Raw genomic sequence first — 27,469 nt, 5'->3', positions numbered from 1 at the left:
AAACAAAAAAAGCCAATTTATGAACACTGAGGTGTAGATGCTGCTTAGACATTGACCTGATGCCCTTCATATCACTTACATAAATTTTGTGCAGATTTGCCATCCAAAACTCTTAATTCTTTGATCTTCTTCTTTGACTGAGCTGCTTTCTTTTCTTCTGATTCTTCTACAGGCTTTTTGGCTGGAAAGAAGGTATTTATTAAATTCTATTCATTATTACAACAGTTCCATCTTAGCTAACAGCAAGTCCATTAGCAAGCCATAATAATACATCTTTCACAATCAGTTCAAGGCAAAGTGACTGCACTGCCTCCACCTGCTGTAAAATATCCAAACAAACAAAGCAAATGTCCAAAATGGAAAGGAACAAGAAATAAAAATACGACAATGAACAATTTTCCCGAGCAAATAATATTTGTATTTTAACCCCGTGGAATTTTAGTTCAGCTCCAATTCATTGCAAGCATTTTTAAAATACAGGGATTTGTTACCTCGAAGCACATGAGTGCCCTCTATTGAAACATTAATAACATTTGTAAATTCTTCATCCAAAACCAACAACATAAATAATTTGATATTTATCACAGTGAACAAAGGTATGTTTTCATTAATTATGTTGTCAGTGGTAAAGAGCAAACCTTAGAAAACAGTGTGTATTTTAGAGTGATTCCTTTTAAATTAGCAAGATTCACCAGTCTTTATATTCAGCACTTTAAATTATAAGGAAAGAAATGTGGCATTGGAGTACCTCAAATATAAGCTGATTTTTTGCATAATTTAAAACAGTCAATTTTTGCAGAATTTTCTTAAGCATTAAGTAAACCCATTAACAAGGATTTATTTCCTTTTAAATATCACATAACATATTTGGCACTGAAGGAATAGAATCTTAATGTGCTTAACATTAATTGAACTTAATGAATATTTTAAGTCATTCAAAAGTAACTGAAAAACTGGAAAGTCAAATTAAGATGAAGTTTCGAGCAGACTGAATACAGTTTTGTTCTCTGAGCACTATTTTTGTTGCACTGTAACGAGCCATTGTGGGTTTAATTACAGGTATTTCCTAAGGAAAAAAATGTTAATTTTTAGTGTGAAGAATAACATAAAACCTGTTTCAATCTTTTTAATAAAAAAATAAAAGAATGTAGAAACCAGGTATTTGTCTCCTCACACTCACTGCCAGCAGGAAAACATCTGGCACAAAGGAATTCTGCTGGGTTTATAGCCCTGAATAATCAGTTTATCTTGGCCATGTTTGTGCCAGCACCATCTGAGCCAGTCCCAGGCAGTGCCCTCAGCCCCAGCTACCTCCAAAGGGCCCAAATCAGAGAAAAATGAACAAAAAGATGATTCAACAACCAAGCCCTGAGCCCCCATCCCAGACAAGCCCAGCGTCCCCCAGCTGCAATGAGCTCCTTCCAAAACCCTAAAGTGACACTTCAGCGAGTAATCAGGCCCTCAGCACTAATTGTTCTCAATTAAACAAGGCAGTGAGACCAGGTGCTCAACAACACAAACAAAAAAACAACCAAGAGTTAAAAATGAGCCGTCCCATGGGCAGACAACAAACTTCATTACAAGTTTTGCTCTATCACAGCAGAGAGGAGGCCTGGGCTCGTGTGATCCAAGAAGGGGAGTGTCCTACTGCAGATCTCATCTGTTCAAGAGTTAAACTCTCCAGACCTCCAAGGATTGAGTCTTTAAAGGTCTGAACTCCACAAACAGGTCCCAGACTGTCTCAGGAGCTGGGAGCACCAAAGTCAAACCTGCATGAAACACACACCCTGCTCCTTGGCTTGCAGACTGCAGAACAAGAGTAATAAATGTTCTTGTTACCAAATATCACCTCACAGAAAGGAAACTTTCTTCCTACAGTGGTAATTCACACAAGAAAATAAATTCTCAATTCTCACACACTTCTCAGAGAGAGCAAGTGACAAACACCCCATGAGCAAGAGTTCAAGGGCAGAAGTGCTACACCAGCCCAATGCAGAACAGGTATTCAAGTTATTCAGTTGCTCCAGTAGCAAAAAAGGAAAAGTGGTTTGGGGCTTAAACACCTAATATTTGATAAACAGACACACAGAGGGTGAGCTGAGGCAGAATTCACAACAACAACTCTGCCTGTACAGGTCACAGAAGGAGTTTCCCTTATCACCCCTCCTCACCTGTGTGCAGGTGCACTCTGCTGGTTGTAAATCAGGAACTGCATTTAAACCACAGCACATCACACACTGACAGCAAACCAGGGCTACTCAGGCCTGAAGGGCTGCAACACCACTGCTTATAGAGCATCCATTTAACAAACATCAGATGTCTAAGGTTAAAGTAAAATTTTTCTACTTGAAAAAGGCCAGAAGAAATTTTCTTTCAAAAAAGTTGTATCTTTCAAAGTTCGTGCCAATTCACAAAAAACAGAGAAACACTAGAACCAGATGCTTTTGTGACTGCACTAAGGCCACAATACAGCATCAACACCAATCTTAGCAAGCCCAAATTCACAGGCAGAAAGAGACACAACTAAAATTTCTACATGAGACACCTCCTAGAATCTCTCCACCACCATTTCAGTCACGCTTGAGATGACATGGAGCATCAGAGAGCTCTGCTCACACAATCCATCTCAGCATTGATTCAACTGTCACACAACCACAGATTATGGAATTTGGAAAAATAATTAACTCAATTAAAAAGAGACTTGATACTTTCCAGAACTCAGTGCACCAGTGCTGACCAACCTGCCAGCCCTTGTCAGGCTCTCCTTTCACAAGTGCCTGTTCAAAGATAAGACACTTCTTGGTGTGATGCCACAGAACCAAAGGGAGAGATGAAAGAAGGATTTCACAGCAGCCAGCACAGGGCAGCTCAGAAAAGCAAGATGAAAAACCAATGTGGAAGCTGAAGCAGCTGTATTGCCTCATAGAGACCATGGAGTTGAGGGCTGTGGTTGTTCATTACAGCACTTTGATAATGGTGCTGGCTCACATCCTCATTCAAAACCAGCTTCTTTCCAAAGCAAGTCCCACAGACACAAGAGCTGGTGCTGCCATAGCCAGGTTTCCATGGCAGGAATGGCCAGGGTTTAAAACCAAATGTGCAGCAGAAGGGAATGTTCTTTACTCTGAGCTCTGGTGATGAAGCAATAGAGCCCTGAAAGAACAGGTCTGGAGCAGTGAGTGTGTCCTGGGGAGTGCTGAGCTGCTCATGCACAATTACTCACACCATTAGAGCTGTACAAGGCTTTGGGAGGGCTTTTCTTTATACCTGACCTCAGACAGGTAGAAGAAGGACAGGGATGTTGTCATCTTATTGCAAAGCTCCCACACCTTCTTGGTGATTTCTCATGGTCATCTCCTCACAGCACTGACTCCTTCTTCTTCATTGTACAGCCACCAAACTCCATCTCCCTTCACGGCACAGCCACCAAACTCCATCTGCCTTCATTGTACAGCCACCAAACTCCATCTCCCTTCCCGGCACAGCCACCAAACTCCATCTCCCTTCATTGTACAGCCACCAAACTCCATCTCCCTTCACGGCACAGCCACCAAACCCCAACCCTCTCCTCACCCAGCTACCCCACTCTTTTGTGGCACTCTTCTCCTTACTGGACACAGCTGTGGCCTGTTCCTAACCTTTGGTGATTGGCACAGCTGCACTCCTCAGGTGTGAGGGTCCCTTCTGCACCATTTTTATTTCCTCACATTCCATCCCTGCACACAGGGAAGGACAGGCACCATGACACAGCCAGAGCAGAGCCCAGGCCCTTCAGCACACACAGATTCCTTCTGGAGACCAGCAAACCCAGATGGAAACACCAGCACTGCAGAACTCACTTTTTCCTAATTTAGAGTTCTAATTATTTAGCAATAATACATTTGTTTATCAGTGTTGGAGGGAAAAAGCTGATGCAAGAAGCTGCAAGGCATTGTTTGCTGTTGATCTGACATTTCCCAGAGCATGGGCAGCTCCAGCTGTGCCTTCAGCTGGGAACTCCTCTAATCCCACTGCAAGCGCCCTGCCTGAAACCCTGCAAGCCCAGCCAGGGCATAGAAACCTTAACAAAACCTTATGTAAGCTTAAAACACATTGAGCAGGGCTAATGATAATCATGGCAAAGAACATACATAAACAGGTTGAAATACTTTGGAGACTTAATTAGGAAAAAATCCTACCATCAGTACTTTTGTACTTCTGTAGGAAAAAAAAAAGGAAGTATACATTATTCTCGAAAATTATCATTTTACACCTGTTCATTAATTTAGCTACTGAATAGCATTTGAAGTGGCCATGACTAATTTTTTGAAATATATATGATTTTATTTAATTATATTGAAGCTGTTAAAGCATTTTATTATGAGCTGAAATGTCCAGTTCATGTGAAATTCCCTTCTTTCTTTAAATTATCAATGAATAATTTTAATAAAGAATTAACAGCAAAAACTGTCAGTCATGAATATGATGAGGATGAAAATTAAAAGGAGCTAAAAAGGAGTACATTGAATTACAGCATGGAGAAAGCAGATATTCAGGTGAACTTCAGCCTACCTTAACCTGACCATAAGCCTCCAATTTCTGCCAAGTCTGTTCACACAATGAACAAAAACATCTTTATATTGTCATGGGAAATGAACGAGCAATTTCATCTTATTTCCATCTGGCAAGTGGCTTCCCAATTGCATTTACCAGTGTTTGGCAGCAGAAGTAAACATACCAAAGAAATTCACTGCTTTGTTATTGTCTCTACCTGAGACAAGAGCTATGGCTACTACAGGAGTGTAGGAGAAAAAAGTGCAGCGTCCATACAGCTGCAAGGGACATGAACTACACACACAAGAGAAGACTTGAGCAGCTGAAAGTAATAATTGCAATGAATTTATCCTCCTCCCCAAAAAAAAAATTAACTCCTGATGTGGTATGACATGATAGAAAAATGAAATAAAGAGCTAGGAATGCCACCAAAAGATTAGAAAGTAATTTGTAGCACAAAAGTGCAGCAAATTCTGTTGCAACACAATAAAACTTCTCAGAGTCTGGCTAAATGGATCATCTTGGAATGCTACTGACAGTCTCCCATTTCTGTGCTAGTCCTGGAGGCACTCAGAAATGGAAATACACTCAGATAAAGGGAGAGAAGGAAGGAAGTCAAACACAAATAAGTCTCAAATTTGCTGCTGTTTTTTTCCCTCAGCAATACAAATGTGCCCACAGCATTCCCAGCTGGAATGACCCAGGGAATGGGACAGGGAGCTCAGCTGGGGCACAGCCTGACCCTCCTGCAGCCACCTGGGAGAGCAGGGGAACACCTGGGAGAGCAGGGGAACACCTGGGAGAGCAAAGGAACACCTGGGAGAGCAAAGGAACACCTGGGAGAGCAAAGGAGCACCTGGGAGAGCAGGGGAACACCCGGGAGAGCAAAGGAACACCTGGGAGAGCAAAGGAGCACCTAGGAGAGCAGGGGAACCATGCCCAGGCTCTGGCTGCAGGAGCACAATGAACTCTGACAAGTTTGTGTGCTCAAGCCAAACCGCACAAACAACCTGCTGATCATCAAGTGGACTGACTCGGGCTGGGAAAGGCCTCTAAGATCCTCAAGCCCAAGCAGCACCACCATGTTCAGCACCACGTGCTCGAGTGCCACATCCGGGCGGTTTTGAACACCTCCAGGATGCCATGTCCTGGTGCCTTTGAACACCTCCAGGACGCCATTTCCCCGGGCAGCTTGCGTTAATGATGCTTGACAAGCCTTCCTGTGAAGATATTTTTCCTGAGATGCAATCCAAAGCTCCCTGGTTCAACCCCAAGCCCTTTCCCCCGCTCCCGTCCCTCGTCCCCTGCAGGAGCAGAGCCCCGGGGCAGCAGGAGGAGGGCACAGGGCAAGGCCAGCAGGGCAGTGCCCAGGGAGCAGCTCCCTGCCAGCCCTGCACGCAGTGACACAGAAAGGCAGAGGATGGTGGGCAGAGGCTCTGGCAGAGGGCACAGCTCTCTCAGCTGGAGGCACACACCCTCCTGGACCCCGCAGGACACAACCCATGAACTGCAGGGACTGGGACTGAGGTGCTTTGGCATCCAAACTCATTCCCGGCTCCGCTCTGTCGTTTGGGCTCCAACTTTGACAAGCAGCAAACATTTTCCCCAAATATCCAGAGAGAAACGCAAGAGCATCAGCAGATGTCAGCCACGCCTCCTGTCAATTCAGGCAGCAGCTGTGGGATCTCATGTTTATTCCCAATGCCACCTGGCATTTTTCAGTTCACCTAAAATCACTCAGTTACCAATTCCTGAAGCAAAATTAATTAAGCACTCCTGCTGTCACTCTGTCCTTTCTGCAATCAGAAGAGCTCAATACCTGGTACAGCAATAAAAAAAGAACTATTACAAAGCAAGCAATTGATCTAAAAGCAAATCTTACACTGAGCTCTCAAGATAAAAAATAAAACTAACAGGGAGGAAAAAAATATGGAACCTCTTGCAATCTTGTATGTTTTTTGCCTAATTAATGTAATCAAGCTGAAGGAAGTGGCATCGACCCAACAAATTGTGCTCTGTGGAAGAGTAAAAAAGATCATAACTTAGTTTTACAAATTAGTTTTGCATAAAAAAAGTAACAGGGGATCTGTACTCTTATTAATTGTTTGTATAATAGATTGCTACTTTATTCGACCACCACATTTAATGACTACTATTAATTTCACATGAAATATTCCTTGCTCTGTTAAAATTGCCCTAAAATGATTGTAAACAGTCTAATTGTCAATCTCTAGCAACAACTTGTGCAGCAAAGTTGTACAGTTAAAGTGAACTTAATTACCCACTCTGCATTGGGATGGCTTTCAGCTTTCTATCAACAGCATCAGGGGGTGCCTGGGCCACAAAAAAATCCAAAAAAAAGACAAAACAACCAAAACAACAACTCTCAATGCACACACAGAAAATCCCAAACACACCCACACCTGATTCCAATCCCAAACACACCCACACCTGATTCCAAACACACCCACACCTGATCCCACACCTGCCTTTGCCAGTGGAAGATGCTGCTTTTGCTGTGAGACATTAACAGCAAATATTAACAATTCACAACACACAAATGGCCGCAGCAACACAGATGAACATTAGAAATCAAACAACAGCAGGCAAACAAGGATTAAATTGAAAATATCCTCCGTGGGGCCCATTTAGTGTGGGAGATGTGCTGTAAGAAGCTGGAATAAAACCCAGGGCCCTTTTCCATGACTTCTCTCCCATTTTGCCACGAATATTGGAACGAAGGAGTTCTGTGCCCCCATTTGTCCCCTGGCCCCAGGGCTGGCAGAGGCTGGGGGCAGATCCTGAGCTCGGCACAGCCCCCGGGTCTGACCCAGCAGAGCCATCCCTGCCTTCCAGAGCTCTCACACAAGTTTGCTCATGGGGGAGAGGAGAAGTTTGCTACGTCAATAAATCGCTGCCCATAATAGCATTTCTAATTTCAACAGCCACATGGCCCAGTTGTATTTTTTCCTCTGACATCAGGCCACCATCCACCACCAAGCTGAGACAGGACAGCTCTAATTATTTCCCAGATTCTGATGAGTTTTTTATCCATACAATTTTCAAAAGTAAAAAAAAAAAAAAAAAAGTATCAAGACTCAGGAAAAAAGTCATTAAACTGCTGTCATATTTTACCAAGATTCTAGCAAATTCATTTTCTTTTATTACTATGAGAAGTCTAATAACCAGATATCTCTTAAATTATTAGTTCACCCACTGTTCCCCTTGATGATGCCCATAAAAACTCACCTTCACAAACAAACACACTTATGGGAATCACATTTTCCAAAGGAACTTGCCAAATTATGAAGCCAAAATCCCAATATCCAAAAATCCCTTTATACAGTCAAGTTAATTAGATATTGGTGTTTAATGGAAAACACTAAAATGTTAATAAAAATGAAGTGATAAATTGATTTTTTCTATCACTGTGGTATCTGACATTTAACAATCCTGACTAAATATTGAAACACTAAGTAAAATACTCATGTTCAAACAGACATTTCAGTATTCTCTTCCTTTTTAAAGCATTGCTCTATCAACAAGGTTTTAAATAAACATGCATGCAAAATACATAAACAATTTGAATTCCAAAATGCTTGACTTTTTAGTGTAATGTAGCCCACCCTGGTTATACACTCTGCCCTACAATCAAATACACAATGTTAAATTTCCACTGATTTAGTACACAAGGAATTTGATTTTATGTTTACGTTTTTCACCCATTTAGAGTAAATAAATAAATAAGATTAGCTGGTATTTATTGTTATATTGAACCTGCAGAACTCAAAAAGCAGCTTTCATAGGCCTCAGGGCCAAAGCAGAACTTCACAGAGTAAAAGGATCATATTAAAAATAATTGGCAAATGATCTGCCTTAATAGATTCCATTAATTTCAGCAGTAAAAGTCAGCACCCCATGAGGTTGACTGGTAAGCGGAGCTTTGATAGCTGATCAATAGAAATAAGGATAAAACGTTGGGAAATCAGTCCTCCACAAACAAACATGGAAACCTGAGGCACTGCGAGGGCAGTGTCCAACACAGGCAGTGAGCGTGAGGAGGCCGTGCCCAGCAGGGCTCAGCACCACCCTGTGCCAGGGCTGTGCCAGGGCCGTGCCAGGGCTGTGCCAGGGCTGTGCCAGGGCTGTGCCAGGGCCGTGCCAGGGCCGTGCCCAGCAGGGCTCAGCACCACCCTGTGCCAGGGCTGTGCCAGGGCCGTGCCAGGGCTGTGCCAGGGCTGTGCCAGGGCCGTGCCCAGCAGGGCTCAGCACCACCCTGTGCCAGGGCTGTGCCAGGGCCGTGCCAGGGCTGTGCCAGGGCCGTGCCCAGCAGGGCTCAGCACCACCCTGTGCCAGGGCCGTGCCAGGGCTGTGCCAGGGCCGTGCCCAGCAGGGCTCAGCACCACCCTGTGCCAGGGTCGTGCCAGGGCTGTGCCAGGGCTCCGAGCACACAGCGCAGCGCTGGTTGGGAAGGATCAAAGCTTGGCAAGAGTCCCACAGATGTCAGTGCTGGGCAGCAAGATCTCTGAATGCAGAATCTGAAGGAGGAGCAGAAATGGAAGCAAGTTTTGATACAGAAGGAAAGAATTGCTGAGCCAGTCTGACTGGATAACCAAGGAGGCAAAGGCTGCGTGAGTCAGAAGGGGTTTTATGGCTTAGAGCAAAGGATAACCCCACCCCAAACAAGAAGCTTTTACCAAGTAAAAAGAGAGCACAGGCCAACAAGACTGTTGATGTTGCAAGTAGAAAAAAAGTCTCAGAATTTTCCACTGCAAGAAAACTGAAAAACACCTTATAGCTTTAACTGTTGTGTACTGACTTTTAGTGATTGGAGAATAGTAACATGAATATGGTAATTACAGTAGTTATGATGGGCTATAGATAATAGCTAAGGTATCAATTGGTTCTTTTGTATTAAGATGCTCAGCAAAGAAAAGTCTGTAATGCATTGTAACCAAAAGAAAAGTATAAAACGCAATGTAACCAAAACCAAATGGTCTCCAGGCCTGCCTGCAGCTGACAGCTGCGGGCACAGCTCAGTCAGCCATGACCCAGGACTGCTGTAACTCTTTGGACACAATAAACTGCATTTTGGGGAGCCCCTGGAGTGCCACATCTCTCATTCAGGCCCCACACTGCCCAGGGAAGGCACTCCCAACTGTCCCCATCACTCTGACCAATGCCACCCCAACCGTTCCGTACCCTGGCACACTGCAGCGTTTCTGGCATCCCAGTGTCACTCTGGAACACAAACAGCCAGGTGTTTGGTGACAGGCACATCTGAGAGCCCCTCTGTAAAGGGGGTGAACCCACTGATCATTTCTGGGTGTTTTACTGTGCCTTCTGTGGATCATGCACTATTTGGACAGTCTCTGAAAACACAGGGAAATAAGTATAAATTAGCTATAAATGAGATGTTCAAGGAGAGAAAAAGGAGACAGCAAACCAGGATGACCAGAAGCAGCAGGGTTAAAACTCTGCAAAACACCACATCTGTCTGAAATACAGAGAAGTGTAATGCCACAGGTTATAAATGCTCAAAGATCCTGAGTTCACTGAAGACAAAACATAGTAAAGACTTTACCAGGTGTAAAGATGTGACCTCTGGCTTGGAAAAAACATCAACTGCTGGCGGCAGAGAAGGATCTCTGTTTAATCCGTTCTGCGTACATGCAGCAGCAGCCATTTAATAGATATTAACGTGTATTTACTCTTAGGACTGAGCAGCTGCTCTCAGTCACCTGCTGAAGATGAAATGCAGAGCACAACCAGCCCGAGGTCAGCCTTGCCTTGGATATGTGTGTGTTTTCACCACCTTGGATTTACCTTGGAAAAGCTTTCTGGGGGCCCAGGTACCCACAGTGTTGTGAACACTCAGGCAATGATTATCGGCCCGCAGGACACACAAGATAAATTACTGCCACATCACAGCATTAGTCCCGGGGGACACACAGGTACTAAATTAAGCTGCTTACATTGTAGCACACTAAAAATAGTGCAGAGCACACAGCTCCCAGTCCCTCACCTTCAGCACAACACCAGGCTCCACTGCTCACCTCTGCACAGGCAGGATCCACTGGACAGCCTGAATTCAGCACCTGAGCTCTGCTTACCTTTATACCACCAACACAAGCCAAATCTGGCTACAGTGACTCATTAAGAGTCTCTGTGCTAATGACCCAAATCTTCAATTAAATAACAAAAAAGAAAAGCCAAAGAACACCTCGACATTCACTCCACAGGTACTGCCATTCAGAAAATGCAGCTTGATGAGAATTCCACACTGACTTTTTCCACGTGGCCTTCTGCTTTTAGAAAGCCTTTAAGCCTCGGCCTTTTCACAGTGGGAAATGATTCAGTAGTGGTATTCTACAATAATGACATTCCCACGTCACAGGAAAGAATAAAGCACCTGAGAGGAAGTTTCAGAGACATTTCAGTTTCTCACATTGCAGAAGACACAATATAGAGAGTTGTAATTATAGCTTTACATCCATTTGAGATGATTAATAAGTAATTCCAAAAGCTGATACTTTTGTTATTATCTGTACTAATGCCTATGTACCTAGTATTTTCAATTTCTCAATGAATTCAGAAACTTAATAGCATGATTGTTAACTTTTAATCCTTCAGATAGCTTTTGAATGTCTCCTTCTCCAAAGAACCTTTATTCCTGCAGGTAACAGAAGTATTCTTGCTCTGCTATAAATGGCAGAAATTCTTGCAATAGCAGCTATTCTGTCCAAAGCAGCCTGGAACAGCATTACAGGTGAAGCAACTATCACTCAGAGAAATGTTCCATGTCAAGAGCAGATGACATTTTTTTTTTTGAGCTTTTTGGTCAGCAATAAGAAAGGAAAAAATAGTTTTGCACATAAAACATAAAATCCATGGAGAGGGCATCATTTTTCTACAAACACAGAATCACTGCAGGTCAGCACAGTGAGCAAGTGGAACCAGGCCATGAATCAGACACATTTTGTTAGTTTATGCTTCTGCAGGAAAAACAAAAACCCATTCTATTTCTTTTGATAGAAAGTAGATTTAGGAGGCAGTGCAGGATGTGCTAACTGTGGTTCTGCTGAAAGTTGCAGGGGGCAGCTCTTTAATGCAGCCTTGAAAGAACTATTTCACAAGACCATCAATTTTGCTTATAACCATGGCTTTGTTTACAGTGGGGTTTTATTTATTTAAGCAAATACATTGTTATTCCTAGAACTCTGCTGGAAGTGTTCAGCACAGTGAAATATTGGTGCAGAACCTATTTAATAGTCAGCACCAACTGTCCTGGTAAGGAGCTGGTCTGCTCTCCAGCCTTTCCTATGGACTTTCTATTCTTCCCTACTTCACTTGGGTCACAAATTCCCAGCCATGTTCAGCTGAAGAAGCTGCACTGAGCACTCAGCTGGAGTTCCCTTCACCAACACCGAGGGAGCTGCCAGAAAATGGATCTACAGCTCCAAGCACGTCAGAAGGCAAAAGGGATGGTTATAAAAGGAACGGGTCTAAAACCATTCTGCACAGCGCCAGAACTGACCTCCACCTCATCATCACTGCATTTCATGTGCATCTACAGGAATCAACTCCTGCATGTGAAAGAGAAGCCACACCTGAGGAAAACTGCCACAGTGGATAATCCCAACAGCTCGCTGAACAAAGGATTGCTGTCAAACCCATAGGATGATTTAACCACATCATCACTGAATGGTTTGGGGTGGAAGGGACCTTAAAGATCATCTTGTTCCAAGCCCTGCCAGGGCCAGGGACACCTTCCAATATTGCTGCTCAGAGCTCCATCCAACCTGGCCTTGAACACTTCTTGTTGGGAGTAACTAGATTCACATTAAATAGATTTTTAGGATATCTAACCTCACTTTCCATGAAAAATCAGTTGTATACTTGAAGAGGAGCATCTTTTGCAGGCTATTCTTTCTGTTTTGACATTAGAGAAAGCATTCTTCTCAGTCTAATCTCTTTATTTATTCATACAGAAGAGGTTTTATTCCAGGAATATAGATTTCTATTTGCTTAAAAACAAACAAACCCCATTTCTTTTTACAGTTCAACACAGATTCTTTTTTCAATTCAACTTCTGAATTTCTTTTTCATCGAATTCATAGGAAAAAAATACTCTCTGTAAGAGCATTATAGATCAAGAGTGCTTCATGAATGTATTCATATTTCATGCTAATTAGTCTTTGTACACAATCCCTGTCTCTGCAGTGCCAGTAGATGTATCTCTGTCCTCAGCTCCTCATTAAAAGTGCTGGGCTTTATTTGAGCACTGCATCACTGAGCCTCCATCAGACACTGGCAATGCAGAGCTGCCTCCCTTCCCCTGCTGGATTGCAGCAAGCTCGCACACACAGAGCCCCAGCTCCTGAGAAAAACGAGCATGGAGGAGGTGCAAAGGGACCAACCTGTACCAGAGTGATCACACGGTGGGCTCCAGTGCCAGACTGCTGGAATGTGTGGGCGATGAACATTTGGCTGTGTGCCACCAGCACTGATCCTCACACTTCCCTAATGGGAACCTCCAACACCTTCAAGGTTGGGAAAACCCACTGGGCCAATTTCCTTTGTAGGAAAACCCCAATGCCCTTGAAATTTCACCTTCCCTTGGCTTTCCTTTACAGTCAAACTGCTGTTCCATCTTTCCTCTTCAAGATTTTCCTTTTCATATTCTGAGAGTTGAGGTATAACAAATTAATACAAGAACTCTGCAAGCAACCACCTAAAATATAACACATTACTAAGACAACTCAGTCACAACATTGTTATAAAGACATAGAAGAGGTTTTTTTAGACAATACATGTCTGTCCCCATTCCAATTCTATTTAAATTCTCCTTAAATTCTTCTGCTGAAGTTTTCTGACAAAATTACTAATTGAAACTTGCAGAAAACCTGAGCAGCAGGGGCTATTACTAATATTTTTGAGAAGTTTTTCAGTGCCAGAGATGGTTAAAGCAAAGGACGGCCTTGCAGAGGCACACACACAGCAGAGCCCCTCCAATGCCAGTTTGGCACGTGGCACTGAGCGGGCAGGGGATAATCAGTTTGTACCTGCCCAACTCCTCCAGTCACTCAGGAGCCAGCAGGATTCCTCATTTCAGATCCCTGCTCCTCACATCTCCAGCAGGGAGCTCTCACCTGCCCCAGTGATGCTCCAAAAGGGTTAAGCACTGCCAATTAAAGTAAAACTGAAGGAATGGCCTCCACTTCAGAGCATCTGACCTGGATTCACAACAGACAGAATGCTGATTCTGGGATGAACTCCATTTCTGCAGCAGTTCTGGGGAATACATTATGCTGTACCTCCAAGCAATCCATGAATAATGATAGCAGCCTTCAAATAGCCCGGACCTCAAACTATTTCCCACCTGTCTCCTCATCTGAATACAATTTAATTCACACATGCTGTTTGGATTTGATTTTCTGGAGGTGCAATTATTGCAGTTCTTGCTGTAATGCTGATTAAGACAATGCCCAGACTTCTCTCTCAGAACCCTCTTTCGGAACAACAATTCTCTGAAAAAACTAACTTTCCTGCAGATGCAGAGAAAGCAGGCTCCAGGAACAACAAACTGGAGAGAGGAACATTGCATCCATCTGACCCATCCCTCTTGATTTTTCCCCCTTAGGGATTTACCACAAAGTTGTAAGAGCAGAGTCCTGAGAGACACAATCAAAGTGTGCCACACAAACCTGCAGTCAAACTCCTGCCCTGTCCAACCCTAAAGCATGAACATTCTGAAATGGTCACATAAATAAAATCTTACAGGAAAAGAAGACAATAAACAAAATCGCACAACTGAGACTGAGCCTAACTTCTGAAAAAGTCTAGATAGATTTTATTTGTTAATCTGGGATATTCTTCATTCACTGTTACAGGATGAGAACAACTAGAGTCATAAGGTCACACCAACAGAACATGTATTTTACACAGAATTTTTTTAAAATAAATTATGTTTTCTTAAGATTCCATATTACAAACTACCTTTGACATAGTATTCTAATGTGCTCACCTTTCAATAGCTTAATTTCTATTTGAAATAAAATATTAAGAAATAATATTTACAACCTTTATGTCCTAATTGAAACTTTTGCTTTCTTTTAGACCCTTCTCAACACTATACTCATATCAGTCCTTTTGTCCCATGATGAATAAAATGGGTCCTGATGCTCTGGAAATAAGACTTGGACTCTAAAATAACTCTAAGATCATCTAAAAATTAAAAAAGTACATAAAATATATAAAAATACAGAGATATATACACATAAATCTATGCTAGATGGTAATATTTTCAGGCAGCAGTTTGTTTAAACTATGTAAAGCTTTTTCACCCTTGAGTTTGAGAGTTCATCTGCTGAATAAATCCAGTGGAGAAGAAAAGGAAAGTGAAAAATAGTAAACTAATAACTCACTCCTCCTTTATGGTACTTGAATTTATTCTGTTGCTGAAAAACAACAATTTCAAATACATCCAGAGATGAAAACAAACCAATCTGCTGCACTTCTGTGTGGAACAGATATGAAAACTGACGACCCAGGTGTGCAAGGCAAGGAAATGAAATTGTGCTGCCCCAGAGCCCCGGGTGACCCCACAGTGCAGAGCTGATCCTGCTCCGTTTGAATCCCACCCTGCTGCAGGAGAGGAAGGGAACCAAACCAACCCAGCTGAGCCATCAGCAGACCAAGGGAGCCACCTGCAGTCTGCAATCCCGAAGCAAATTCCTGGGCAGTTCAGAGGTCTCTCTTCCTTTTTCTGTTGCCAAAGCAGCGCAGGAAGCTGAGCCAGTGCAACACAGCCACACAAAACAGAGATTTCTGCATCAGCTGAGTCCTGCTGCCTCACACCTACAGATGCAGCTGCCTCACAGGAAATCTGGATCCACTGAAAGCCTCAAATGTTGAAGTTCTCTGATGAATTAGATCTGGGCTTCTCAGCATAGCAAATTCAAAGCCATTTTCTAAAAGTACTAATTGCTGTTCCTTGTATTTATAAGTCCCAAATGCAAACGAATGCAAAGAATTTCCTTCAAGTTGAATGGTGCACTGACCTACCATATACTCTTTATATACATTATATACACATTATACACATTATTTATATACATATTCTATACATTATCCATATAAAATCAAAACCTGAACATTTTGTTCATGTTTTGCTCATTACAGCTTACATGGAAGTTTGTCTTTTCTCCTGTCCCTTCCCACTCAAATTCCCATAATGTGGAAAATACCACTGAGCTATTAAGACCTCACTTCAGTTTTGAAAACATATGAAAATGATTGTTGAATCGTATTTTAAAAGTCTAATTGTAAAGCAACAGAACCCTGATGGAGAAGTTTTCCCTTGAGGCAAGCTGGATGGATAATGAATTCTGCATTGGAACAATCCCAGTAGTTACAGACTATTATGTACTAATTACTACCTTTACAGACCTACTGTACACATAATTAATTTCTTCAGAGCACTACTATCATTCTTGACTGGCAAAATACACAACCTAAACTACAAGAGGCAGAAATTAACATGATCCTTTAGGGAGAAGGCATTAACTTGCTTTGCAGTGTTTTGCAATTAGACCATCAATCAAACAGTGAGGAATGACTTGGGGAGCAGCAGGCCCAGCCCTGAGCATTGTCCCAGTCCTGAGGATGGGATGTGTCACAGCCTGGCTGCAAATCACAGCACTGCAGCCCTGACCTGCCCTGTTAGGAGACACTCCACATTCAATTCTATGGGATTTAACATCCATGAATCAAACAGGAGCTTTTTGACATCATATTCCAGCAAGCACTGAAGACATGGCAGTGCTGCTGCTGCCCTCCCTTCTGCTGGTGGCCAGAGAGAAAATTTCGTATCAGGGATAAAGGCAAAGTTTGGTAAAAGAGTGCTTGCCATAAAATGACCTGCTTAAATTATTTCAAAGATCATTTGGTTCTTGACAAGAACACCAGTATTTTAAACTGTTAATTTCAGTTGTCAGGGGTTTTAGGACATTCTACAGAATTAAATCATACACGGCCCCAACTCCCATCAAAAGGCAGTAGCCCAGGTTTCCTGAGATGTATAACTACATTGCATTAATAATATAACATGCAAAAGTTATTGTTCAACTTCACAACATCATTTCTCCCCAGAAGTACCACAGCCCCTCAGCTCTGGCTGCACTTCTGTAAAGCAGACAGCACTCAAACAGCAGCTGGCAGCTCAGTGACAGCAACATTGAGTCATTTCTGGAGTATCTTAAACCAAAACTATGTTACATGAGAAAAATTCATCGCGTCTTTCTCATTGTAGCAAAGAATCATGAATAGCATTCAGAGGTTTAATCAAATTTCAGTGCTACAACTTACAGGGAATCACAAAGTTTTAATAAATGTGCACACTACCATAGCTTTTACTTCAGTTACCATTCCCAGTGGCATTCCAAAACTCCACAGAACACAAAACAGTAAACACTAAGTCATCCAAACTGCTTTTGGCAATTGTCAGTTTGCTTCCACTCATCCCTTTGTTTGTTTTACATGCTGACTGTGCTCCTGGGACAATATCACATGCATTTCTATTTGGCTTTTTATCACTCGCCTGTAATGTACTCATGAAATGGAATAAAGCAAGAGGGAAATCTGATCCCAGATGATGCCTGAATTCAGCATTTGGGACATCATGGAGCTGCTTAAGGACAAAGGGGAGGAAGAACAGTGAACATCAATCCATAGTTCCCTTTGCAGATGGCAGCTGCAGGAAAAGTTGCTTCTGGCATGCAATTCTTTGGATCTGTGCTGCAACCAAATGCTCCAAGAGTCTTTTTGACTTCCAGCAGGTTCTCAAGTTTAAAAAAACCTTGAAATCAGACAGACAACTCCTCCTTTCTGCAGGAGTCAGCCAAGTACGATTTTCACATCCTGAGTACTGTGCAGCAGCATTTTTAATGTGCATCCTTTGCTATGGCATCTTGTTTTCTACAGCCATTAACTGAGAACAAAACAAGGGGAAATATCTGCAAGGCTATCAGCACACCAAGCTATTGGAGGAGCTGCTGCTGTTCCCTGTTTTACAGCTGTGCAACTATGTCAACAAGAATTTCTTCTCACGCAAACTGTCAGCTATGTCAACATTTCAAGAGGGTTTTTTCAGCATTTTTAACGAAGAAGCTTTTCAGGAATTCTGAAACATTTCTTCAGATTTCTGGTGCAAGAATTCAGCTCAAGGCAGAAGCTTGTCCTTTTCATTTAGGAGGGGCTCATGCCATTCTGTCATCTGCTGCTGGGCATTCCTTCCTGCCACACCAAAGCAAGTGACCAGCTCCACAGCATTTTACCCTCCCTGCAGTGCTAGGAACCAAGAGTCAATCCAACTTGGGCATAGAAAAAAGGATAAATTACTGCAAATGATGCTTTTGAATTACTGCATGGAATAGCTGAACATTTGGACCAGAAAGTGCTTCCAAGGTGTGCTGGAAAAAGAGAATTCTAATGGTTTAAATTCACTGACTACTGAAAGGAATATGAAACTATCTTATGAAAAACACAGCCATGACCAACTCTTTGAAGAGGTTTCAAAAGGACACAGAAAAAAAACCATATTCAAAAATAATTCAAGGAATCTACTCAAGAAATAGTTCATTACAGTCCTCTGAGAGCCCTTCCTGAATTAATCTTTTTTAACACTGGCTTAGCAAAAACTGCTGCTCTTATTCCAGAAATTCTCAGCTAGGACTAATAATGCAAATAAACATGATTTTAGGATCCGAATTTTAAATTTAATTATAATTCCATTAAAAGAAAACTCAAATCTGTCTGCAACATACAGTGCACTTTTAAAAGGTATTATTGCAAAAAAGGTTCCTCCCCTCATGCTGTAAAGTGAAGGGGGAGCAATTCTTGTAATAGACTGTTATGCTTAATATATGTTTTAAATCATCTTCCTGCTATAAAACCATCAAATGGGTTCCATGGTATTGCACAAAGCATAAAAGAAACTGCCATTACACAGTTTTAAACTTAATAAAAGCAAAATAAAGAGCAAAGTAAGAATGTACCTTTCATTTGGGTTCCAAAGGTAAGTGCCAATTTTGCAAACAGCTCCGGGTCCTCAAATTTATCTTCTTTAGCTTTTACCCAAAAGCTGTTTTCTCCTATTTCTTGAGGCTCAATCTGCAAGGAAAACAGGAGTGTTTCCAACAGCCACGGTAAAACAAGTGCTACAGAACCTCTGTGAGAACTGGGCTGAGGAAGCTCAGCCCCGTTCTGGAATGTTCCGTCCCTGCTGTTCCTGCACAGGCACGGTGAGCTGAGCTGCCCACAAATGGCTTTACTGTACTTCTCCCACTCAGCAAGTTCTCCACACAGAACTAACAACAGCAGCTGGCTCTGAAAGTGTTCTAGCTCTCTCTTGATGACTTTCCAGAGAGTTCCCAAACTCTTTTTGCTGCTACCTGAGAACTGTGTGGAACAGTTTATCAGGAAATGAAGTGGCCACGGGGACCTGGCAGAGACTGAGGCTGAGCTCTCTGGGCTGCACCAAAGAGGAAAATGCTCTGCAATACAGAAGCAAATGACAACTTGACTCTTCATGTATGACTCAGAACTGCTGTTCTGTTTTCAAAATATGCTTCTCTAACAGCTTTGAGCACATTATTATTGTTTATAAATTTCTTTAAATGAACATAATTTCCAAGGGCTATTTAACTTCAAGATGATATGCAGGGAATTCAGCAATGCTGCATTTGTCAGCTTCACTCCAATTTCCCTGCAACATCCTGGTCCTCCACCTTCCAGCCCTGCTTTACCAGCAGCTCCAGGGAAGACATTTTAAAAAACTACCTTAATCCAACACTAATGGGGAAGACAGTTACAGCAAAAGGGACTAAATTAAACAGTAAGAATTTTATTCCTCAAATGATGGCTCCTTAAAAGTGATGATCAAACAGACTTTGCACTTTCTCAGCAGGCAGGGGATCTCTGGCACTGTTCCCAGAGCACTTTAGCAAAGCGTCCATCTGCAGTTCCTTCCATTGTCACAGCCAGTGTTCACACAGACACTTCAGAAATTATTCCTACAAACTCCCCAATGGAACTGATCACAATGAAATTGGCTGCAATTACCAATGTGTTATACAATAAAAGCTTGCTTTTCTCTGTGCTTACAGGACAGCAGTCTATGTCCCACAGCTCCAAAACTCCTGCAGAGCATCCTGATCCATCCTTTCTCCCCAAGACATTTAATTCCTCCTCTCATGATGGAGAAAAGTTATCATTTCTCTTTTTAGGCAATTATTTTATCAGAATTACAGAAAAAGTAAGGATTTTCAAACTGATTCTAAAATGTATTTAAATTAATACTCTGAAAACATGGCAGGCTGTTCAATATCAGTCTAGTTAAATATGGAAAGCCTGTTTTCAAACTGTGGCCACCAGATACGCTTTCAGATTGTCTAAGCACATCTCCAAATATTTTGAAATCATTTGAAATCATTGAAGCATTAATTCATCTGCCAAAAGAAACTATAAATTGGCATGCCACACATTTCCACACAGGCTCTCTCTCAGCCTGCTGGATTCCTCCTCCAAGGCTGGTGGGATTATGCTGCTGTTTTGTTACCTCAAAGTCTTTTGATTACTCAAAATTTAGATGAACCACCCAGCATGGAATATATAAAAGTCCTTTCATTTGCCTTCATGATTTGGTGATTTTGGTACTTTTTCCTACACCAAACATCAACATATCTGTCATTTTTCATACCACTAAAAAACTACCAACCACAACTGTAGGATGCAATGATTTAGTCTTGATAACAGATCCAATTATCTAGTAGACCACATAAATTTTCTTTATATGGAAGGAGCAGTGGCTACACTGATCAAAAAGGGGTTTTTAAACATCACAACCCAGCACACACCTGGATTTTTGTGTAACTTCTCCTGTTAGAGGGACTGGATATACTGAGAGCCAAGGAATAACTGGGAACTGATATAAGGGTTCACCTGCAAATCAGATTGTGCTTGAACTTTACTGCTCAAGTAATGCTTCGATTCTAAGATGATTTTAAAAATGAAATGTGATTAAATACAATCAAGCTAAGCCACTGGAAGCTCATGATGCCCAAACCCTTCCCTTGAGCAGCCCCATGGCTCCTCCCAGTGGCCACAGCCCTGCTCCAGCACATCACTGAGAACAATAAATACCTGGGATAAATAATCAACAAGTAACACTAAGACCTGATATCAGCAATTCCTGAACTCACAGCAACACCAAACATCACGAATTTAAAAAGCTTCAGTTGGTTTGCTTTGCTAGGTACGTGTGAAAGCCGCTTTAAAACAGTTTGAAGATAGAGGTATATTTTTATACAGCTTGAGGGATGTTCACTGCAGCTGAGACAAGGCACTGGAAGTAAGCTGCCTTCCTGGGACACTGGGCACCACAATGACTGGAATTAAACTGACTCCCGGAGACACTGGGCACCACAATGACTGGGGTAAACTGCCTTCCTGGGACACTGGGCACCACAATGACTGGAATTAAACTGACTCCCCGAGACACTTGGTACCAACAATGACTGGGGTAAGCTGCCTTCCTGGGGCACTGGGCACAATGACTGGAATTAAACTGACTCCCTGAGACACTTGGTACCAACAATGACTGGGGTTAGCTGCCTTCCTGGGGCACTGGGCACCACAATGAGCTCTGCCAAGATGAATGAGATTTAAAACATCACAACGTGGTACCAAGCCTATCAGTGCAGTGCAGGAGAGGAAGGAACATCATCTTCCCGCGCCTCAGGCATACCTTCGACCAGTTGATTCTCTTCATGGACACTTCCAGCTTATACTTCTTCTTCTCCTTCATCCCGTGGGGCAGCGCCGGCACCATCGGGAAGGGGGCAAAGGGGGCCCCTCCCAGGGGGGGAGGCATTGGGGGCCCCCCGAAAGGCGGCGGGGGAGGGATCGCTCCCCCGGGCAGAGGAGGAGGAGGAGGAGGCAGCCCTGCCCCTCCAGGCAGAGGGGGAGGAGGAGGAGGCCCTGCTCCCCCGGGCAGAGGGGGCGCGGGGGGCACACCCGGCAGGGGAGGGGGAGCTGGGATGGCTGCACCGGGCAGGGGAGGGGGAGGAAGGGATGCACCAGGTAAGGGAGGAGGAGGAGGGATTGTTGCTCCGCCTGGCAGGGGAGGGGGTGGGGGAATTGTTGCTCCACCTGGCAGGGGAGGGGGTGGAGGAATTGTTACTCCACCAGGCAGGGGAGGGGGTGGAGGAATTGTTACTCCACCAGGCAATGGAGGAGGAATCGTTCCTGCACCAGGGAGGGGAGGAGGAGGAGGGATGGCTCCACCAGGGAGTGAGGGCGCTGGAGATGGTGGGACGTTCTCACTTGGGTGGGCTGGTATTGCTGGGGCTTCTGTCAGGCCTGGACCCTGGAACAGAACAGAGGAATTCCCTTCATCAGTGACACCAGGCAGTTTGATATGAAGCTGAACCTACCAGGATGGTTTTTAGCCAACTGCATCTCAAGAAAGTGAGAAATGCAACTGTTCTCCTATTTAAATGAGAAACAATAACAATAGATTATCCCACGTACCATAAAGCTGCCAAGTAAACTGAATAACCTAGCATTTTTATCAAAACAAATTGTTTCAATTTTAAAGAAAATTTAATAGTAGCAGTAACATTTAAGTGAACAGAACAGCATTTTATTTCTTACCAACGCACAAAACATTTATCCCACTTAGGACACCCCGGCAAGCTGGGGCAGCAGAGATGAGAATACCCATGGTGAATTTTAACAACACTCATCTGCTGCTGGGAGAGCTTCCCCAGCAATGGGTGGAGCAGCTGGTGCAGTGGAAGAGGCCACAGTTGTTCAGAGCTACTCTGACATCTGGAGGGGTGAAGGGTGTGCAACAACCTGTCCTGCTGTCTTTTGGACCTGTCTGAGGGTGCTTCTTTGGTGAGAGGAAGAAAGAGCCATCACAATATCCATTCTAATAAGTTCGTACTAATTAATAAGGAAGAGAAACAGCAGCATGTCAAACCATCAGAGGGGTGAGTGCAGCTAAAAATAAGTGTCATCAAATTCTGTGGGGAGCATAACACCAGAAAAGGGAACAGATCCCAGAATTACATGGTTAATTAACCAGTGGTCAGCATTACTGTGAATGCCCTGACATGTCTGGATAATCTGAACTGTGTTAGAATCAATAACACAGGATTAACAATTAATTAGACTAAAAGTACATTTTTTATTTTGCACAAGGCACAATGTGTTTCTTTGCTCACAAGTTATAATGCAACAATTGCTGGAGAACTCATTAAAACATTTATCACATTTCAGTGGAACACTGGCTTGTAGGAATTTGTAACAAACACAAAAATTGGCAAGAAGGAAGTAAGAACAGGAGTGTTTGAGTCTCCACCTTAGTGCCCAAGTAGGAAGTGAGATCACAGGCTTTAAGGCAGAAAACAAAGACAAAAAGGCAGACCTTGTCTAGCATTGAAGGAGAAGAAAATAAGCCAGACTGAGGCAAAAGCACTAAATTATAATATCTGTTAGTTCCCAAAAGGTATAAATGACCTGTCTAAATCATAAAGCTGGTGTAAAAAATAAAAAAGGCTTTATATAAAAACTGTAAGAGTAAAAACTACATATAAAACCAAAAGCCTTTAAAAATAAACACTTCCAAAACAAAAATTTCTGCAACACACACAGAAGGAGCAATGTGAAAGCTAAACAAATACCTGCATAAAAAAAAAAAACAGACTGGATGCAAGATTAACTATCCTTAGTAACTTATGCTGGCTGCCAAACAAATCAGTGCACCTTTACCAGACATTCCAAACTCCAGACAGACAAGTTACTCTGGGGCAATTTCTTCTCAACTCCTCCACCAAAAAAAACTCACTCAGCTGTGGAACTTAATGTGACATTATTTTATTACCTGGGTCCGGAGCTGTTTGACTTCTGATTCAAGTTCTTTGATTTTCTCCTCTCGTTTCTGCAGCTCTGCTTGTGCCTCTTGCCGAGCTGTGAACTCTTCATCAAACTGTCAAGATTTAACCAGCACAGCAGAGTTAGTCCAGTTATGGCCACACCAGAGCCTACACTGGCAAGAATTCTTTGAACAACATCAGAGCTGCAGCAATTATGCAATTTTAATCCTTTTAGCAGCATTTTTCTCTCTAACATGTTCACTTTTAGCACCAAAATTTTTTCCATCAACAAGTCAATGACAGAGAGCCACCCAGACCCAGCTACTCAGATCAGGTTCTTCCCTCCAAGAGAACACTGCAGACTTCTCAAACCAAACTCAAGTACACATCTATTGCACCCAGCTTAAATTCATTAAAAATTAAACCAGCAATCATCATGTTCAAGAACATGTTTTGCCGTTTGGCTGAAAATGCCTACTTAGACCAGAGCAGCAAAAAACACCAAAATTTGGAATTATTTCAATACACACCTCCATAATACCAGAACTTCAGTACTACTGCAGCTAAAATAGCACATTTATTCATTTCTTTAAGCTTATACCCATACTTAAGTTATTTAATTATGATTCTTTCAGGACAGGAGACCAACAAGTGGAATTGTGAGAGTCACTATTTCCCACTTTCAGCTGAGAAACAAGCTGATTGTGTTCCTGTCGTGATTCTGTTCCACACCATGAGCAGGACTTACCTTCCTGGAAAATTCTGCTGCTTTCTTTTCACTCTCTTCTACTTTAGCCTTGTCCACACAGGCATCTAGAATTTAAATAAAATACCACACACAAATCAAGTCACACACATCACAGCTCTGAGGTGCTTCCAGCCATCATTTCCCTGTAAGCCCATGACACAAAAGCAACAGGCATTTATTTTTCTGACCCTGTCTCATTTCATTAAAGGGTACAGCATTTGGGCTGGTACTCCACCAGCACACCTGTAGCTTACATGCATATTTCCAGAATATGACAAAATTCCCAGCCAGTGCAAGTCTAAACAGAAGAATACAAAGAAAAACAAGGTCAAACTGCTCAAAGAGTACAAACCAACAAGATGTGTAAAATTGATGTCCATCCTTCCTCTGTATTTAAAATCTGGGTCCATGCCACTGCAGTGCAGCACTATCTGAGACACACATTCTTCTATGATCTTGTAATACTGAGGTCTGAAACAGGAAACATTTACAAGACAGTAAGAACATGAACAAGACTTTCTGCAGTTGGGGAAAGGGGGCAACTAACTCCTAATATCTGAGTTCTACAGGTGCCAGAAGAAGCACCAAGTTCAAACTGTTATTTGTAAATATTTTGGATGGGATGCCTCGACCTTGCTATGACACTGAGCTGCACATAAGAGAAGTTCACACTGAAAAGAGGAGATTCAAGGCACAAGGGAGTATTTTCAATTCTCAGTTGCACAACTTCCATGTTCTTTGAAGCAATGAATATATCAAACTTGAATAAAGAAAAAGTACCCAACAAATAAGAGGTTTTTGGGATGAGGGTGTTAGACTAAGCTTCAAGTCTTTGAAATAAACACAATTATATTTACCAAGACCTTTTTAATACTAACATGGAACAAAAAGGAAAACAACACATCAGCCTCAAAGAGTGGCTCTGTAGGCATGAGCTGCCTCAGTTTAGCAGGGTCTTCATTTCTCTTCTTGCCCCTGCTCCCCCCAAAAGCCCAGCCTGGCAGCTGCACTCACCGGACATAGTAATCGTTCCTGATCAGCAGGAAATGCTGGAGAATTGACAGGAAGTAATTTTCAGAAGAAGTATCTTTCACCATATTGTACAGCAGGTGAAATACTTCGCTCACATCAGTGCAAGCATTGTTAAGAAAAAAGCACTATTTAAAAAAACAATTTTAATAACAAACAAAATCCCAAAAAACCCCACTGCAGTCAGAACAGCCACCCCACCCAAACACAGCTCCCCAGACAGTTCCCTTATTTTTCAAGCAAAACCCCTCCACACTTTGAGCTCCTATCCTTAGCAGCAAATACTATTTCTCACTAAGACTGCGCACAGAATTTCTGTGCCCTGTTTATCAATTAGGAAATGTTTCATTATTAAATCAGAACAATCAGATATAGACTTCATGTTTTAGAATCCTGTAAAAACATTTCACACAAAGCTTTGTTCCCACTCTGAGCTCAGCCAGGCTGTTGGCCAACACACACTGGGCAATCTTTGTCATTTCCTAGAGATGACCCCTGTTTGTAATGACCTGTTCTGCACAGCAACAACATTGCAGGGCATTTTACAGTCCTCCCACTGATTGCCTCTACCTCCCCCTGCTTCCTCCTAAAACCTGCAAGCAGCCGTTCTGAACTTAGGGAACTTGAAATTTCCTGCTCCTTCACAGCTAGAAAAGGCACACATCTGTAGTGCTTCAGAACCTACAAGAAATTTTGTTCCTTTTACTATCAAAACTCATTTTTCTTCAAACTTATGATCTTCCACGGGTATAATTTTATCTCTTGATGTATTATGAGACAGAGTTTAGCTTAATAAATGTTATTTTTGAAAAATTAATTCAGTTCCCAATGACTTACATTTGACATGCAAATTTAAGCACTAATTATCCAAATATTTTCCAACAAAAAAAGCAACTGGAGAGAAATCTGCTTGACAAAGCCCCTGGTAAGACATACAACTGAGACAAATAACCTGCACATAGAGCACTGTAATTTCCATTTAATAAAGTTCTGAAACAACACAAGTTAGAACAGCATTTCCTTAAAGGATATTCCATTTCAGCTTTGATGTCATTGAGACGATGTGACAGTTCAAAGTGGTCTTCATCTTTGTTCTCATCAAACACCCTCAGCTGAATATCAAGCTCTTCATTTTCCTTATCTTTCAAGGCCTGTTTTTCAAGGTAAAGTATATCTTAATTTTCCCTTTTTTAAAGCAAAAATTCCCCCCTTGAAGGACTGCACTGCGATGAAATGTAAGACATCAACCTTTAGAACAGCAACAAGATTCAATTCAGTACCTGGGCTTTTTTATTATAATGATTCAACTGAGAAAAACTAAGGGCAAAACATCAACTCACAGAGCAGGTATGGGCTACAGAACAACCAAAAAAACTTCCAATTGAATCCATTTCTCTTAATGGGACACAGCAGTTCCTGTTTGTTAATGTCAAAATTCCATTACAAAACCACAATAGGTATATTTCAAAACATTAATTGGCATGAGGTTAAGAAGTTTAAACAAGTGTAAAAAGATTTGTTCAGATGTTCCACAGCAAATAAAGTCACTAGATCATATTAATCTATCTACATGATATAAACCTAAAAATATCCCTAAGAAAAAATAACATCACACATCAGAAAGTGTCTCAAGGCTGAATGAGCCAAAAATGGAAGTTTTTGTTTCTGACAAATGGACAATTTGAAATTTCTCACCTTAAAAGTCATAGCAGAATAAATTGTTTCAGACAAATATAAGCAGGTACTCCAGTTTTTCTCTCTTTTCTAAGTGATGAATACCTTAAGTACACCTATTTTTGATGCAAGCATCAGAATGGTTTCTTGGCTAAGAGATACAAATCTCACCCAAGTCAGAAATATTCCTGTCTGTGCAGCTGCATGAAGACAGACATGCAGCCTCAGAATCAATTTCTGATTTGATTTTTCTTTAACATGTCCCAATGCATTCTCAGCAGGCAGATAAAAGAAAACCAGATTTCACAGAAAACAACAGGAACAGCACATACAAAGAAAGTTAATCCAAGATTGGTTCCACAGCCAGATTCACATTGACTGCATGTGCTTTGAGCTCATTATGCAGCATTTGGCTACCCTCAATTAATTTCTAATATATTGACTTGTTTCAACTACTATTTTGCAGCTCATGGGAATCTGAATTTGTAACTCTGCAGGCTGAAGCAGATTTGGGCTGATAATCTGACCCTCTGCTCCCCCAAAT

At 42.2% G+C, this 27,469-nt stretch overlaps 1 protein-coding gene across 3 annotated transcripts in view; it reads right to left on the bottom strand.

Moving 5' to 3' along the window:
• Positions 1 to 27,469, bottom strand: part of DIAPH2 (diaphanous related formin 2) — a 171,055-nt gene that overhangs the window by 111,306 nt on the left and 32,280 nt on the right. For all 3 annotated transcript variants that reach the window (XM_058814155.1, XM_058814153.1, XM_058814154.1), the window contains 8 exons: positions 26,284 to 26,402; positions 25,237 to 25,353; positions 24,575 to 24,693; positions 24,223 to 24,287; positions 23,483 to 23,587; positions 21,341 to 21,961; positions 18,591 to 18,705; positions 80 to 181 (listed from right to left, as the gene is read on the bottom strand). In XM_058814155.1, the coding sequence (XP_058670138.1) occupies positions 80 to 181; positions 18,591 to 18,705; positions 21,341 to 21,961; positions 23,483 to 23,587; positions 24,223 to 24,287; positions 24,575 to 24,693; positions 25,237 to 25,353; positions 26,284 to 26,402 (1,363 nt within the window). The remainder of the gene's footprint in view (positions 1 to 79; positions 182 to 18,590; positions 18,706 to 21,340; positions 21,962 to 23,482; positions 23,588 to 24,222; positions 24,288 to 24,574; positions 24,694 to 25,236; positions 25,354 to 26,283; positions 26,403 to 27,469) is intronic.

Source organism: Ammospiza caudacuta, chromosome 14 (genome assembly GCF_027887145.1).
Source record: "Ammospiza caudacuta isolate bAmmCau1 chromosome 14, bAmmCau1.pri, whole genome shotgun sequence".
Classification (NCBI taxonomy): domain Eukaryota; kingdom Metazoa; phylum Chordata; class Aves; order Passeriformes; family Passerellidae; genus Ammospiza; species Ammospiza caudacuta.
Note: the sequence above shows the minus strand (reverse complement) of the source record. Positions and strands in the feature narration are given on the sequence as shown.